General features: G+C 48.9%; 1 protein-coding gene across 1 annotated transcript in view; it reads left to right on the plus strand.

Annotated features, from left to right (window-relative positions):
* The first annotated feature begins 11,591 nt into the window (after window positions 1–11,591).
* The window catches only part of RRAS2 (RAS related 2), a 33,205-nt gene continuing 27,660 nt past the window's right edge, over window positions 11,592–17,136 (plus strand). The window contains exon 1 of the mRNA XM_082760952.1: window positions 11,592–11,754. Within this exon, the coding sequence (XP_082617078.1) occupies window positions 11,650–11,754 (105 nt within the window). The 5' untranslated portion in view covers window positions 11,592–11,649. The remainder of the gene's footprint in view (window positions 11,755–17,136) is intronic.

Consider the following 17,136-nt stretch of genomic DNA (forward strand, 5'->3'; position numbering starts at 1 on the left):
ATTGTCTAAGCAGGAATTCCTTGTCTTCATTTTTGTCTGCTGAGAAAGCCAGACTGATGTATAAAAGACAAGCGCATGCCAAATGCATTAAGAGTTTACAAAGCCTTAATCAACCTGTTTTAAAATTCTTCCTACAGCCCTGAAATAGCAGTGCTGAGTTGAAACCACTTCTGACATCTCTAAGAAAAAATAATAGTGAATGAAGGAAGGAGTCAAGTATAGGTGCGAGTAAGGCGTGTGGCAGAGCACAAGGCTCCGGGTGCAGCCTCTGAAGACTCTGGATGAACAAGGTAGAAATCAGATTCAAATCCCCAGCAGTGGGGTCAGGTCACCCTGTTTCCCCTGGGTTTCCTCCCACAAAGTCCAGCTCTCTCAGGGGTCTTGCTGTCAATCTTCTCTCCCTACCGCTTGCCCCAGACCATTGCTGTCTTTCTTTTCACATGAGCAGAAGGAAGAGGAAAGGCATGGCTGTTGCTGGCGATGTGACCTGTTAGCTTAGCTGCGTGGAGAGCGTACAGGCTGCTGCACTCCCCAAAGCACCGGGGGCTTGTTGGTCGTTTGCTGAAGGTAAGCTGCACTTAGCGAAGCTCACTGTGGTATTTCAAGGCTGAGAGCTCAAATCAAATTCATTCCTAGTTTTATTGTTCCACCAGATCCTTTATTTTTTTCTCGAAGAAGTACCACATTGTGCTATTTTGGCAACGAACTGAGTCATGACACACCTTCCTCCATTCGTGTGGGAGAGAGCCCAAATGGAATGCAAGATTAATGGCTTGATGTCGTTCCCCCCAGCGGAGATTACCTCTTTGCACAGCTATGAGCTGCTGCGGGCAGTTCTTGCCCATACCCCTAACAAGAGCATGACCCTTTATCACAGAACCAAGTCAGAGACGAGTGCTGGCTCTAGCTGTGGCTGCTGCAATAAATAATGCCCGTTTCTAAATGCGCTGCAGTTTAAAGTGACCTTCTAAGTTGTACGCAGCGAGGTGTTCCCACCTGAACTGCTGGGTTTGCTCAGAGACCAGTTTGGTTCCAGGATGGCTCTGGGTACTCACTGCAGCCTGTATTGATGTTATCAGTTGGCGTGAGAGTCATAAATATTCATTCCCACTGTTCAGGGGTGTCAAAAATATGCAGCAGGAGCACCTATGTTATGCGTGTGTTATTTAGACCTGCTTGTTATCCTTAGGGCACCTTTTTTCTATGTTGAAACACGAGAAGAACACAATCATGCAGCTCGTGGATGTAACTGCTGTAACCATGTCCGTTTCATTCCCAAACGGTGAGAAATGATGGTCTGTGCACTAAGCCTCTCATGTTATTAAATCCTGACCGACATGAAAGAAAGAAGTGGAGAGGATACATCCCTGCTCGGATGCAGACCACATTAAAAGGTCAACAAAGTAAAATAAATAAATAAAATTAAAAAAATATAATAATAATAAGAAGAAAAGGCTCTTCCTTAGATATTGTTCTGTTTCTTTCTGGAAAAAAATGTCTGTTCCCCACCCCCTGCCCTGGAAAACACGCATACTTCATTGCCCAATTATCTAGAAAGGTTCTCTAATAATAAGGCAAGTACCAAAAGAAAAAAGCCTGTAGGGCATGAATAAATGATAGGTTTGTTTTTATGACTTCCTACAACAGAGAATGAGAAATGACTTTACTTTTCTGAGGGCAGGAATGATAAAGAAGTTTGGTCAAACGTGGTGTGAAATCTTGCTTTCAACAAACTGCATTTTCAGGAAATGTGGAGGCCTGGCTTGATGAAAGCACTTGGAAGCCAAAATCTCCTCATTATCACTTTGAGCCAACGTGTAAAAAGCTTAATGCCAGTACTAACATGAATAGCTACCATAGCTCTCTGACCTAGGAGAGCTTGTAGGAGAGCTGCAAGGAGGAGGTGGCCTTTGGTCCCATTTTTAGACCCCACAGAATCTCCCAGCTGGCATCAGCTGTCTCCTGAGCCAGTACTTCTTGTTCCAGCCTAAATAAGTGGGCTGCTTTTCTCTGAGTTTCTTTTGGGGGGCTGTTGGCAGAGGGGAAGAGTGGCACCTTCTGCCAGAGGAGTCTCTGGCTCCCTCTGGAGTCACTGAGTTACGCTCCCAAGACGTGCCTGGTAAGCCGGTTAGTGGAGGAGTAATGTCTGCTGTGTGTCCCTCTTTTTAGGGACCTCTTTCGGGGCCTGTGTTAGGCTTAAAGGACAGAAAATGGCAACAGGCTTCAGACCATGTAGCGACTCTTGGGGAATCTCCTCTCTACAAGAGGGGAGGTACAGCAGCTGAAGTTGATGTGGCCTTCATGACGGCCGTTCCATGCAGAGCGTGCTTGGGCCAGAAGCCTGGGGAAATGGCCAACTTCTCACAGGGTAATAAAGGGAGAGGACAGGAAAGAAGGTCCTGTGTCCCCATGGACAGGGAGGGAGGTTTCCTTGCTCAGAGAGAGCCTTTTTGTCCTGCAGGATCTAACTTGTCCACTCCTTGCCTTTCTAGCCCTTACAGGTCCCATGCCCCCATCCATAGGAGCTGCTTAAACAGCCTCCTTACACCTTCCCTCTCCTCTCTCTCCACCGTCTCCCAAGAAGCCGGCAGCAAGCGAGTCTCTCTTTGCTTTCTCTCTTTTCCTGATCTGCATGGCACAGCCACCTGTCAACTGCATTTTTCGCCAGCAAAACAGGTAGCCCTCAGCCCGTGGTGTTTCCTGAGAGCTGTGGAGGCAGCAGTCACAGCCACGGGCCAGAATGCTCAACAGGTTAAAAAAGACACAGAGGGCTGTCCAGGGCACAGGCAGTCTGAGTAACCATCGCTGCCTGGAAGATGTGTGGGTCAAGATCCTTGGGGGGTCAGTGGGTAAAGCAGGCGATCCTAAACCCTCCTCCTAGGAAACCGAGGGGGATAGGAGGCCTTGGCTGCATCTTGCCCACGCTGGCACAGTGCATGCCGCAGTTGTAGAGACCTTGGCACAGTCGAATCTGATCTCCTAATCAGCTCCCATTTCACTGCGTTCCTCGTTAAAAGGCGGTTCTCAGGCGAGAACGTCGATGTTTTCATTTGCTTGGAGCCAAGCGCGCAAATATTTACTTGCGTCTCATAAGCTGTTGTGAAGAAGTGCGAACCCAGCGCCTTGAGCTGGATGCCAGAACCCAGCCAAACTGCAGGTCAGTTGCTGTGCTTCTGTGCACGGCTCCTCGCCAGCGTGGTAACGTGAGAAAAAGCTGCTGGCTTCCTGTGTGAGCTCTGCCACGGCCACCGAAGATGTGCTGACCTCAGGGCGAGATGTCTTACAAGCCTTCGCGCCCCACTGAATGTGTTATGTAGAAGCGTCTCTGCTGATTTCCATTTTCACCAGTTTCCTTTCCATCCTTTGGTTTTTGTTTTTGTTTTTTTAAAACACTGCAGATTAAAATCAGGCCCTCGCATTGCAACTGCTTTTGGAAGGCGTCCACATGTACATGCTACCTGGGGAACCAAGGAACTACTTAGCTGGGTACAAGTTTGCTGAAATATTATTGAGCAGCATCCCAACTCAACAAGGTAGCAAAAAAAAAAAAAAGAAAAAAAGTGCACTTTAAGCACAGGATTAACTCCGGTGAAGTCAGTGAGAGGTGAATGCTTGCACGGTGTAAAACTCCCTGATGCGGCTGTTTATTCTGCGTTACTAGTAAGAAGATAGATCTAGATTTATCAATAGGTTTAATGATCAAGTGTTATACATATTCCATTATCATTTGCTGTGATTACTACTACGTATGCCTTTTGAATATCTTTTCCCTTAATAGATTTGATGGTGAGCCAAGGCGTTTTAAATATTTTGCTATATTATTACAGTGAACTTTTAAAAACGGGAGTTGGAGGTTGCTGGAGAATCCTGGGGACAGGCTTGTTCGTTTTTTCTGAAGGAGATTATTTAGCAAGGAGAACATTCGTCTTGCACTCTGCTTATCGGAGAAGACAGAATTTAAAAAAGTTATACATTGAGAAAATAGCATCTGATTACATACAACATGTTCTGCCAGATATTCTGAGACAGCACCAGAAGGCACCACATTTCAAGTGGCAACAACATGTCATGGAAATATCTGAAAAGTCTCCTTTTTAGTAAAATGTCTGTTTATCATGCACTCGCTATCAAGCTGTCCTGTTTGTTTTTACCTTAATTTCCCCATTCTTCAGTTGCTAGGTTCACTTTCACTTTTCAGATGGATTCTGATTTTCAGTGATTTGAAAGCATAAACAAACACGATACAATTTTGCTGCTGTTGTAAAAGCATAAAACGTTTGAGTGAATGCATTCCTACAGCGATCCCGTGGACTCATATGGACTTCAGTCCTTTCTTCTCACGCCCCTAAAAATGACAACAAAAAGGAAAACTGCTTCAGCAGCTTCTTCAGCTGCAGTGCTGCTGGTGCAAATTAACAGGCTGATCTGCAGGAAGGTACAGAGCATCTGCAGAAAGAATAAGTAGAGGGCTTGTGGTGTTTATTCCCCAGTATGGCTCACTTGACTGATACAGCTTTCTGCGTATCCTCGGGCGTATTCCTTAGCAAGTCTGTGCTTGAATGCCCTGTCTGCAAAGGGGAAAATAATATTTCTTCTGTCTGTTCAGTCTGTAACTTCTGTGTGACAGCAACTGGGTCTTGTAACGCTTGTACAGAATCCACCATTGTGACCCCCCGATAACACTCTCCTAGATTAATGGTAAGAAACAACGTGGGCAAATACAAAAAATTGAATGTTAATTCCTCAGCTGAAATCTTAGTGCAAATTAGTTTGGCGTATCTGAATGAATGCTTTTCTTCTTCTTGGCAGTAGACCTCACTGGTCAGAATATGACGGATTTGGGGAAGTCTGCCAACATCACCTTTGAACCAAAAGCATTTCGAGTGCTTCGGGAGCCAAGCCAAAGGTATTCTGGACATAGGGTATTCTACGATGCATGTAGCATTTCCTTGATACATGCAGATCAGGGCGGGCGGAGGAGGAGTGGAAGAGGAATTGCGGAAGAAATTGCTGAAGCAGCCCGTTTTGTCACCTGCAGCAATTCTTCCACTCCCATTTCCCCATAGCTCCACTGGGGCAAACCAGGAGAGAATAATTTCCTTGGGGTAGTGTCTTTGCTGAGCTTTGGAAAAACACCCTTCCGGGTCTTTAGGTCCTATTCACCCGTCCCTAACCTTTACATGACGAAATGACAGCACTGAGGCCAACTGTTGTAGGCTGAGAAAACAGTTTCACGAGGCAATAGCAACGATTTCAGCAGGCTGTGACGTTTGAAAGCACAGACAGACTAGCCTGCCCTTTATTTACTAGTGCAGAGATGCCCTCCCATGCTTAATAAGCAACCTTGGCCAGTAGTTAGAGTCACCCATAATAGTAAGGGAAGCTTCAATAGTTTGGGCAACTGTCACTGCAGATCTTGGAAGCGTGAAGAAACATCGCATCCTGCTGATACCACGCATTGAGAAGAGTGGGGACAGGAAAGATATCTGCTTAACAGAAATTCATGTCCCCAAGCAGTGTTAACCAGAGAAAGAAAAATATTTCTATATCTGTGAAACTCTACATGGACAGGACCTTGTTGTACCAAGCCCCCTTGCTAACAGCAGCAACTCTTTGAAGGCACCCCCTGGGTGAAGAATCCTTCCTGCCCTGTTTTTAGCACTGGAGATGTCAAAGATGAAGTGAGTGCTTTCGGACAGCTCTTTCAGCCCAGTGGGCTAGAGAGGGAGCCCACATGATGTGGATTTCCAGTAGTTTCAGTTGCCACCAAGAGATAGGCAGGTAATATCCTGAGGAATCAAACATAGGGCAGCCAGCAACCAACAGAGAGAGGTTATTTCTACCAGGCAGGTCGTGGTGAGTCAAGGAAGAATCCCATACATCTCATTTAAACCAAGGGCAAGCCTTCTGCTGCCCTCGGGATGTGCGTGTATTGCAGAGGGAAGCACACATTGTAGAGACAGTGGGTAAATTAGTTTGGGTACCAACAGCGTACCCTATAGAAACGTGCCTGTTTAAATTTACCTCCAGTGTATCTACCCTATACTGCAATCTCAGTTATTTAAACCACTCTGCAGTACTGAACCTTTTAAGTCTCATCATTTCATAGCCCCAGACATCTGGAAAACTCCATCTGTGCTATGGCACTGTGCTATTTCAAGGTCACGAATTGCACTACATGATTCCTACTGCATTTTGCTCCTGTGTGGATGTGGAGTTTTCAGCTGTCTGCATCCAGCCGGGGTGCTGAAATCCTGTGACGACGAGTTCTAGAAAAATCCTATCTGAAAAATAATCCAGGAACGGGTCGTGAAAGGGTAAAGGGAAATAGCAATGAGACCGCACGTGAGTGGCCTCGCAAAAAGTGAATTTATAGGGAAAAAAAAGCAGAGTTGGCAGTTTGCTGAAGAACTGCTATGAAGCATAAGCAAAAAGCACCTCAATGTAAAAAAAAAAAAAGGATGGGAATTTTAGTGAGACCAGAGTGCCTCAGTCATTAGCTCTTCTTTGATCTCTGTGTAAGAAGGGAACATGCGGAAAATGAAATGTAGGTCATCATACTAAGGATTTATACTGAAATGATAGCATAAGCATTTATGGTGTAGATTACATTGCAAGCTAGAAAGGGAAATAAAATGCAAGAAAGGGGGCTTCTGAAGGTATGTCAGTAAAAAGAGGGAGTTGAAGCTCAGGTCTTAATACAAAGAGGCAAGGAAAATCCATTGTGTCAGCACAGGGAAGGAAAAAGTACAATTTTTGTTGTTTTGCTTCATTCTTTTCTAATATGCCTAATTTTCTAATATACCTAACTGCAATGAAGTAGGCATGTGTTACTCCAGGGAAATGTAGACAAATTGTCTACATATGGAACAATGCAAGCATTTTTACTGAATTACATTCAGTTGAAGTTTTCTTCAGCTTTTTGTGGCTGTGCAGAATTCTAGTTCTGTCCTCCAGCACGCAGCTTTTGAAAACCTAGGAGATGTGCTTTCTTGTTTCAATATTCAGATGATTTCTGAAATATTCAATAATGATAGATTGTGTCAGGTCTTCTGGATAGTTGTGTGGTACTACCCTCAGCTTTATCAATGAACCACTGAAAATCCTTGTGTCCAGTGCTCCCACCTGCTCTGTCTCCCCTTTGGCGCTGCCATCTAAAGATGAGCCAGGCTGTTTGTAAGAACATCAGGTAAGGCGTTACTAAAATCAAGATGTAGAACACCTACTGCTTCCTCCTACTCAAAGGCCTGTTACTGAATCCGAGAAGAAAAATATTTTGGTTTGACACAGTTTGTTCTTGGAGAAGAACACACTGGTTGTCGGTTATCTTGTTTTCTTACAGGTAGTTCCAAATAGTTTAATTACTCATTTTAGTACTTTATTTATTTATTTCCCAAACATCGTAATGAAGTGGATTAGATGAACAGTACTGGTCTGGGAGCTTTGTCTGAGCGGTGGAAATACGAATTTGACGTCGCAGCTCTGCCAGCTGCATGATCTCCTGACTTGAGGAAAAGACAAACTAACCAAGATATGGCCCCCAGCTCTCAGTTTTTCTCAAGGTGAGTGGCAGGGTTTTCTTAATGATGTTTTAACTTTGTGTGTTGACTAAAATAGCTCGTTTTCTCGTCAAGGAAGTCCAGCTGTGGTTTGTGGGGTTGTCTTTCACTGCCCTGAGACGTAAATGCGGCGACAGCACTGCGCTGTACACTCACCTGCTGTCCCAAGACCCAGCATTGGTGGCAGTGATGCAGGAGGGTCCTGGGTGAGTGGGAAGACACAGATTATTCCCAGGTGGAGCCCCCCAAGTTCCAGAGTCAGCAGACACCATCATTTCGGCTGCTGGGCACCACCAGCTGCAACGCAAGAGATAAGCAGCCCACCAAGGTGGGGATGTGAGCCTGGCAGGACACAAATCCCCCGAACCACCCTCACACGGGTGGCACACGTTGCCACTGGGAGCACAGAATGAGAAGAGCCCAGGGACAGAACCTGCAGGTGTTATCTCGGCTTTCCAGCCTGAACTCGCCCCCCACAGGCTCACACGTGTTTGTGGACACGTGTGGGGCTCTCCGCCCTCTGACAGGTCATGACGGGTGATGGAAAGAGGCTGGAGGTATCAGATGTGGAAGGTGGCACTGCCCCAGAGCTGACGAGCATAGAAACAAGCCAGACCCCACCACCAGCCTGGAGCCTGCTTCCCACCGTCAGCACCTGTAGTGGCTCAGCTTACCTGGGAAGAGACCAGGAAAGGTACAGTCTCCTTCCCAACAGGGCAAGGGGCTTAAAAGGAATAATTTATGTCTGTTTTATGGAGAATTGTTCATTTTATTGTAGGCTTAGGCTCACCTTCACTTTTTTAGGGTTTATAGGGAAGGTCCAAAAGGTGCTAGCTTGGATTTCTTTCCTGCTTGTTTTTTGTTTTTTTTTTTTTTTTCCCTAGTAATATCAAGCAATAAATACATAAATATATATAGAAACACAAAATCTAAATGTGTATGTAGCTATACATTGGTTTGTTTTGGACTGGTTGTTTTGCTACAGGATTGCCTGGACACCTGAGCATGCCAACCCCGACCTGCTCACTAAATGACTGTTGGTGCATTTTCCACTGAAGAAAATTCTCCCACTTGTTCCTTACTCTGTGCAGTTATGTAAGTGTCAGGGAAAACATACAGCATCTCAAATTCCTTGTCTAAAATCCTGGTCTTACTCAGTTACTGTGGGAGACTTTTACTCATTTTTCCTTGGGATGCCATTGCTTTATAATTACCGTTGGGTATAGCACGTCTGAAGTTCTAAAGGAATCATGTAATTAATAAAAATTGTCAAGCCCAATTTATAGAACTTTAAAAAAAAAAAAGAAAAAAAAAAGAAAAAAAAGAAAAAGACAATTTCAAACCTCAAAGAAAATGACATATTTTGAAGTGTCTGTGCGTGTGTATGAGTATTTACTTCAGAGTTCTTTACTGGAATAGGTAGATACAAAAATACACGAACATTTTATCAAAAGCTGCAGTTACTTGGCTGAAAATAGTTTTACTTCTTACTCAGATAGAAACTGGTACATGTGCCTGTGAAGAAATACCTTGTCTTTTCTTTAGTTTCTGGTTGCTGGTAAGTGTAACAACTAGATCAAGTTTATTTATTTATTTATTTTTAATGCAGGAAAAACTATTGCACGTTTTATTTTGAATTAAGTCTTCCATTCTTATCCCAATGAAAATCAGATTGTAACACTTGCCCCTAGCTCCTTGCTTTATGACTTTGTGAAGCCCCATCACCTGCCCCCGTAGGCTCAGCAGCGGAGCTCTTGCTGGGAACTGCAGCGCACGGGTTTCATTAGGTCGCGGTGCCCATACGGTGTGAGGGGTGATGCTCAGCGCCTATTTGCACGGGGTAAAAAAACAATGCCACCTGTAGGAACCTCTCTAATGGCACAACTCAGCGTTACAGTAACCGACCGTGCTGACTCACGTCCCAAAGATTTTGTAACTTTTTTCTGCACTAAGTCTGTGAGCAAGTTCTCTCTTAATTAAGCCGTCATGTTCTCACAGAGCACTTTTTAGCTCTCAGTATGTCACTTACTGCATAGATGTCAGCTTGGGAGGTTAGAAGACATCCTTGCCAGGCTGCCAACGTACAATGAAGTTCTGGATTTTCCCCCCAAGCACTTCCTGAAACCTTTTTTTCTGTCATTATATAAAGCAGTGTGGTGCTCTATCTTTTAAGCTTGCCATCTGGATGCCATTCTTGATTTTTGTCTCTCTTTAAATACACGTATTCAGGCTAGATCTGAAACGATGCAGCTTCTTTCTCTGTAATGGTTCTAAAAGCTGTATACTTTCTTTCCCAGTCACTTTACCAAAACTTTGGCATCATCTTTGCCATCTCACATCCTGATAGCTCAAGCGCTTCCTCTCTAGTATGAAACTCTGCACTTTCCACCTCCCTATGGATACCCTGCTCTTCCCTGTGGAGCTGCAAAATTTATTTTCCCGATCTCATGGACCATACATGTACAAACCCCTTTTCTAATCATCTTCCCCTGGCACCTTGTATCAGTTACGAGTTTCTTGTCTTCACCTTCCACACACCTCATTTCTCAGCCATTCCTAGCTTAGCCGATCCTGAAATGAATCCTGATTTGTGCTGTGTCCTCATCTCCATGTCTATTCACGAGTAAACTCCGTGTTTCCCAAAACTAGGGCTGGTAGCAAGGGCTGCCAGAGGGAAGACAAGGTTCTGAATCCGACCCTGGGATCTTTGGATACGGTTACAGCCCCCAAAAACGTGCTGTTCCTCTGGTGCTGCCCAGCTCTTCTTCTGCCACCGCTGCCTCGAGCTTTGCAAGAATATTGCTTTATTTGTGAAACTGGATTTCGTTCCCCAAAATAACCAACACAAAGGCTTTGACAGCAATAAGTTTTCACAATAGAGCCTTTGTTAAAGTAACGGGTGATTGCGTTAATTGTTTTAATCCTTTATCTGTCAGCGTTAGGGAACTCTTGTTGTTTCTTTAGTGAAATTCACAAGACCGGATAGCCACACCAGCAAAAATAGCTATTTAAAGTGACGTAGGATGAAACTGAAACCTTAAAAAAAAGATAAGGGAAAAATAAAATGTTTGTTTCGATGTGTCTCTAGACCAAAGGAGCCAAATATCCTGTTGCAATAGTCAGCGTGGAGGTTACGGCTGGGTTCGAGGAGGCCACCACATCAGTGAGCTGCGAGCTGGCAGCCGACCACGAAATCCTAACGGGGCTTTTATTGAAAACAAAGCACCCCTTGGGTCAACTAAGGCCTGGTACCAGTTGAGGTTCTTCTTTCACCTCGTGTTTTTCCTGCAGCCGGGAGCGCAGGAGGGGACTGGGCCTGCTGCCTTCATGCGCTCACGGGCTCCTGGGCCTGGCTGGGGCCAGCTCCAGCAGCGGGGCAGGGGCAAGGCGCCTTGTTCCTCCCAGCCAGCCCTCTTCATGCTGCCGGCGTGTTAAAAATTTCCTCGGTCACAGCCGCGTCCCTCATCTCTGCGTTTGGTGTCTGCTCTGTGCCGAGTGACGTGGTCTAACCCTCTCTCAGCTCAGGTACAGCTTCGCCTTCCTTATGGCACCTTATAGCAGAGCATTCCCCGCTCCCGGTGTGCCTGCGAGGAGAAAACCCTCCTTTTGCTGCTGCCTGAGCCCATTTCTTCGTCCTGTCACTGGGTCCTCCTGCACTGAAACTTTCTCTGCCCAACTTCCCTGCGCTGCAGGTTAGGCGGTGCCAGCCCCCTGCCAGCCCCCTCCCTCACTTCCCTTTTCCCAGCTGGGCAGCCCCGGGCTCCTCAGGCTGTCCCGTGCGAGCCCCCCCACGCTCTAATTACCCCCCCCAAGACCTAATTACCCTCAAGGAGGGGGCAATTAGCGGAGGCCCCGCCCAGCCTCATGCATATGCATGAGCTCATTAGCATGCGGCGGGGCTGGCCCCGCCCCCCGGCGGCCATTTGTAGCCGCGGCGCCCTGGCTGCGGGGGCGGGCGGCGCTCGGCGGGGCTCGGGGCAGCGGCGGCTCGGAGAGGAGGAGGAGGAGGAGGAGGAGGAAGAGGAGGAGGAGGAAGGCAGGAGGAGGAGGAGGAAGGAGGCAGGCGCCGGAGCCGTGACCCGGCTCCCCCATGGCCGCGGGCTGCAGGGACGGCCCGGGGCAGGAGAAATACCGGCTGGTGGTGGTGGGCGGCGGCGGCGTGGGCAAGTCGGCGCTCACCATCCAGTTCATCCAGGTGAGGGCTCGGCCGCCATGGGGGCTCCGCTCCCTTCCCCGCTCCTCTCCTCTCCCCTTCCCCTTCCCCTCCCCGCAGCCCCGCCGGGGCCTGGGCGCTGCCCGCGGCGCCGGGGTGGGGCCGCGCCGGGCCCGGCTCCCCCGCGGGGAGGGGAAGGGGAAGGGGAAAGGGGAAGAGAAGGGGGCGGCTCGGCCGGGCGGGGTCCCGCTGCTTTAGGGTCGCTGTAGGGCCGGGGCTGGTGCGGGAAGGGCTTTGGGGGTAACGCCACCCCAAAACGCGGGGGGAGTTGGGGCTGCAGGGCTCCTGCCGGCCCCGGGCTCGCAGGGGGGTGGCGGAGCAGCCGGCGCTGTGAGGGTTTCCTGCGAGGGGTGGCGATAAAAGAAGGGTTTTGCTGCTGGAGTGGCAGCATCACGCCGAGCTGAAGGCGAATTTCCCAAATTAACCCGTGCTCGGTGTGCGCGCTGCCACCTGCCTCGTTTCGCCCCCTCGGTGGCGTTGCCGTGAGGTGAAGCCTTGGCACTGCGCCATGAGCCCTGCTGGGTGGCTCGGTCCCATGGAGATTTGGGGGCTTTGGGCTGTGCTGAGCAGAGCCATCGGTGCCTGGCGGGGGGTTTTGTGCTTCCACAGAGCTGCAGGCGGCCAGAGGTGAGGCCTGGCCGCACAGCCCCTTCTGCGTGGCACATACCCTGCCCAGGACGCTGCTTGTCTTCTGAGGCTGCCTGGAAGCCACCCCGAGGTGTTTTAAAATTGATTACGAGCGAGTCACACGCGTCGTTTCTGGAATTGTTCAGGATTAGGTGACAAACTTGTCGTTGCCTCACGCAAACGCGGCTGGGTACGGGACTTGGCCTCCTGACAAGCCTTGATGTCAGCGAGGGATTTCGGTCCTGGTTTGCCTCCCTATTGCTTGTGGTAGCGTGGTTGTTGCTTCTCAGTTCTGAAGCTTAAAAAGGAAAGTTGTTTTTTTTTTTTTCTTACTGGCACTAGTGAATATTTCCACACTTGGGCTTGCTTCCCTATAGCCCCGGGCTTTAACTTCCTGCAGGGGAGTACTTCAGTGCAGTCACTGCTGCTTCTGCTTTGCTGCTGCTCGATATTTCCCAGCAAACAGGACTGATGTGCACACACCTTCATTCACCGTGTCCCTTTGAAAGACCGAAGGGGTTTTGTGTTTGGAAAGAGGGGAAGCTGTTGGCTCATTTCAGCTGGAATAAGCGAAGAGGGAGCTGGGGGTGTGGGCAGGACCGGGTCAGCTGCTTTCCGTGTCTCTCAGCCTTGCTCAGGTGTCGGCACCCGCCCTGAGAGCAGGACCTGCTGCGGGGGCCAGGCTCTCACTGTGGCTCTGAGGTAGCTGCAGACTGTGGTGCTAAAATCCGAGCTGAAACAACCATGTCCTTGTAAGGGGGCTGGGTGAACGAGCCGGTGTCACGCAAGAAAGCCCTTCCCCGTGCTGGGTTTGGCGTCCTCGTGCTGACCAGCGCAGCGGGAGCAGCATGTGGGATGCAGCTCCTTGCCCGTGAGAGGCTGGGTTCACTCCTCGGGGGCTCCTCTTACAACCCGGAGAAATTTCAGACAACGCAGTAACAGATCAAAGCTTTCGGCGGGGAGACAACTGCCGTGCTCCTCAAAATCCTTCCTCTGAGGAGATAAACAGAGCTTGGTAGTGGCGTTGGTGGGACAGGATTTCATCCTGGAAATTTAAAATCATTTCCTTTAAATCAGGATGTGATATATGAACTTCGTGCTCCCTGGGCTGCGCGCTGTTAGGCAGGAAGTGGAGAAGTTTCAATCGTGGAGTAGATGGGATCCGACACAGCTATAAACCTCAGGAAAGCCCCGGCAAACGATAGTCGGGCTCTATACCACGGTCTTTTTAAAACTCTAAGCGCTGGAGCTAAGCATTCCTCCTCTTATTGGAAAAATAAACAAATAATCCATCACGCAGAGATCCCAAAAGAGGCAGAAAACTTTTGAAATAACTTGCAGGCAGCTAGCTGGCCCTGTAGCAGGCTGAGGTATTTGGGAGTATGAGCTGTGCAGAGCACACAGCTGTTGCCACAATAGCTTTTCTCCAGCTGTCATGCAGAGGTCTGTCACAAAATACCCCACATTCCCTTCTAACTCAGCCCTTTGTAATGTTCAGGTTTCCTTGCTCAAAGGGAGTACAGCCTAGCAAATACTTAATCACCCTCTGCATATTTTGTCCTGCAGTTGCCATTTACTTCATGCTTTTTTTTTTTTTTTTTTGGGTTAAACTGCTCTGTGCGTAGCTGGTCTCAGCACTGTGCAGCAAGGAGCCCCCTCACGCTCTGCTCCCTCAAGTCTCTGCTCCCCGAAGTTGGGGGCGCTTTTGATCCCAGTCGTGAAAATTATTTGTTCTGCCTCTTCACAGAGCTGAAGATTGTGCTTTGGGACAAATGCCCGTGGATGTTTGCCTGCTGAACAGGACTCCAGCGGGTAACACGGATGTGTTGCTTTATAAATGTCGCTGGAGGTGGTGGTGACTGGATGTAGTTCAGTGGGACCGAGTTGAGCTCAGTTTGTTGGTCAACTTGATGCTGATTATGGTAGTGCACAAATACGTGGTACAGCTTGTACGTAGGGGTCTGCTGGTCGTTTTGTGTGCGTGTACTGAATCCCTGCTGTATTTACAAGTGGGCATTTGCTACATAAATGCATCTCCTCCTGCTCTTCCGACTGTCAGCAGTGAGCTCTGCTGGGACCTGAGCTGGCTGTGTTGCTGAGCAAGCGAGTAAAGCAAATAGGATGTACATTTATTGAGTCCTGAAGCCTAATACGAGATGTTTCTCTGAAACCAAACATATAAGACCTAGAGGTGGATGGTGAGCAACTGGTCAGCTATTTTTCTTTTTCCTTTCTTTCCCCCTGCTGCTGCTTTCACCGGGATGTTAGTTCTTGCTAACTAGAAACGCAGCTGAAGGTAAGGTGGGTGAGCTCCGAGCACCTTTCATGTCTGATAGAGCTGTTGGGCCAGAAAATGGCCTGTTCCGAATTTAATGGTGCGGAGTGGTAAAGCAGATGGAAAAGCAACAACTGAACTGCAGCTGGTGCTCGTGCCGGCACCCGGGGCGTTTGGCAGCCCCTGTAAAACCCTCTCTTGTTCCTAGGTGCTCTGCTGAACCGCTGCTGGCCCTCAGAAAGCGCTCTTCAAGCGAGACCGTTGTGGGGGGGGGGAAAAAAATGGACTAAAATGCCATGAATTCCAGGCTGTGGATTCATGTAGGGCTATGCTTCGAGTGGTGTGCTTACATTGTGATAAAGAGTGGGGCCTTCCTGCGGGAAGCAGCGTGCCCTAACAGGAGACGGCAAAACGCAGCTGAGGAGCGTGAGCGGCTCGGCGCCGGCATCCATCGGGGTTAAAGGCGGCGCGTGCGTGTGTCGGGAGAAGGTGGGAAGTAAAAAAAAAAAATCCTAATCCAAACAAGGCACTTGCGATGCAGTCACCTGGAATAATAAGGGCTGCTTGTTTGGCTTCTTGTGAAACCTGAACCCCCGCGCTCCTGGCTTTCCCGGAGCACCGCCGCCGCCGAGCCGTGCGTTGCTCAGTTGGAACCGCCGCCAGGCTGCAGATCTGACTCCTGGCCTGACTCGCAGGCGAGAAGGAAGGGCTGACGAGGTGCCAGGAGCTGCCAGGAGCCCGGTGTGCCGCCCTGATGTTGCGCATGTGTGGCGGCTCCTCGCGGCGTCCTGGCGGGGCGGCTTCCCAGCCGCCTGGTGCCGCTGTCAAGGTGCGCTGAGGAGCGGCCCCAGCTGCTGGCTGGAGGTGTGTGGCGAGGCTTTGGGGCTCCAGGGCTGTGCTGCAACGTCACCCACCAGCCAGGGACGCTGCAGAGGTTGGGGCTGAGCTCCCTGAGGGGGAAGTAGAGTGGCTGTCTGGCAGGAGCTGGTAGTCCTGTGCTCGGATATGGCCATGAGCATGGCTGAAGTAAAACAACATCCAGGTGAAAGCACCACGCGGTGTAAATGCTCTCCGTTTCAGGAAATATGTTAAACCAACACTGACTGAAGTCGCGTTTGGAATGGCTCCTCACATCTGGACTTGTCCCTCTGGCTCTGTGTATAACACCTCCAAAAACTTCTGGATGTAACTCAGAGCAGCCTAGACAAATTTTTACCAAAAGGGGTGGAGTGAATGGGATACAGATTAGGTAGCTTAATTACGAATAACACCTGTAGGCAGTGGTTGCCTGGCAAATGGTTTGCCATGCAGAGTTGGTGGGGTTTTGCTTAAAAATGCTGGTAGGTAGCAGTGCTAACCCATTGCTAGGAATCTGGGGAACTGAGCTGGATCCTAGAGGAATGAATTCTGTATGAGCACTGGGTGAGGTCCTACCTGCTTGTCTTGAGCTATATTTTTATTTCCTAAATCCTGCATGCCCTATGATCTCAAATTTACGTATTTATTTATTTCCCAGCTCTTTTTTACCCTCTGTTCTTTGCTGGTTGTATCTTCTGTCTCACAGCTTGGTTGTGGTTGCAGCTCGGGTCCAGAATAGCCTCTAAGCCCCTCTGGGAGAATAGGTGATGTGAAAGAAAATATTTCTTTCCGATCTTTATAACTTAATTACTTGGAGTAGGTAGCGGAGAGAAAGGTGTTTGCTTCTTTGCTGTGCCTTTTCTTACCTACCCTTATCCAAGGACGCACCACGTGTACACCTGAACTGGTCACATAACAGCATGAGTGCCAAAGTCGGACGGGGGAGCTCCTCGGTGTGTAGCTCTGCTTCTCGATGGAGCTTCCCTAGGGTTTTTTAACCTTTTTTTTTTTTTTTTTTTTTTTTTTTTAATCTGCTGCCAGCAAAGGAAAAGCTTTGGAGCTTGCGCTGTGGCTGTCCTGAAGTGTATGCAGGGCCTTGACCTGAGCTGGGTGGAGGTGGCTGGGAACGCGCTTCTCTAATTACTCGGGGAAGTGCCCTAAGGTCTGCTTATGGGCTGAGATCCCGGCTGAGGGCGAGCTCCCCGGTAAACTTTGTGCAACCTACAGATGAGCTGACACGCGGCCAAACTGCCCGAGGAGCTGGTTGCTTGGTGCGGACAGAGCGAGGAAGATGTCAGCGACGGGAAGTCTTACCTTCGTGCTGATGGACAGACGTGAAAAGAGGAGTTACTCCCCAAAAACGCGGCGGGGAGCGAGCGGTGCGTGTGCGGACACAGGGGACGTGCTGGAGACTCGAGCGGGTCGGAGCAGCGTGCTGGCGGTGCAGCTGGAGAGACGGAAGGGCCTTGAACGTGAGGACAAGTTGTTGTTTGCTTTTCAAAAGGGGGCAGCCAGTGGGGAGGAGCAGGGCCATGAGGTCAGTTTGTACTCTTCAAGCCCGAAGAACAGGGTTTCGCTGTAGCTGAGCGTGTAATTTGGGAAGC

The sequence above is a fragment of the Aythya marila genome (assembly GCF_965140915.1).
Source record: "Aythya marila genome assembly, chromosome: 5".
Lineage (NCBI taxonomy): Eukaryota > Metazoa > Chordata > Aves > Anseriformes > Anatidae > Aythya > Aythya marila.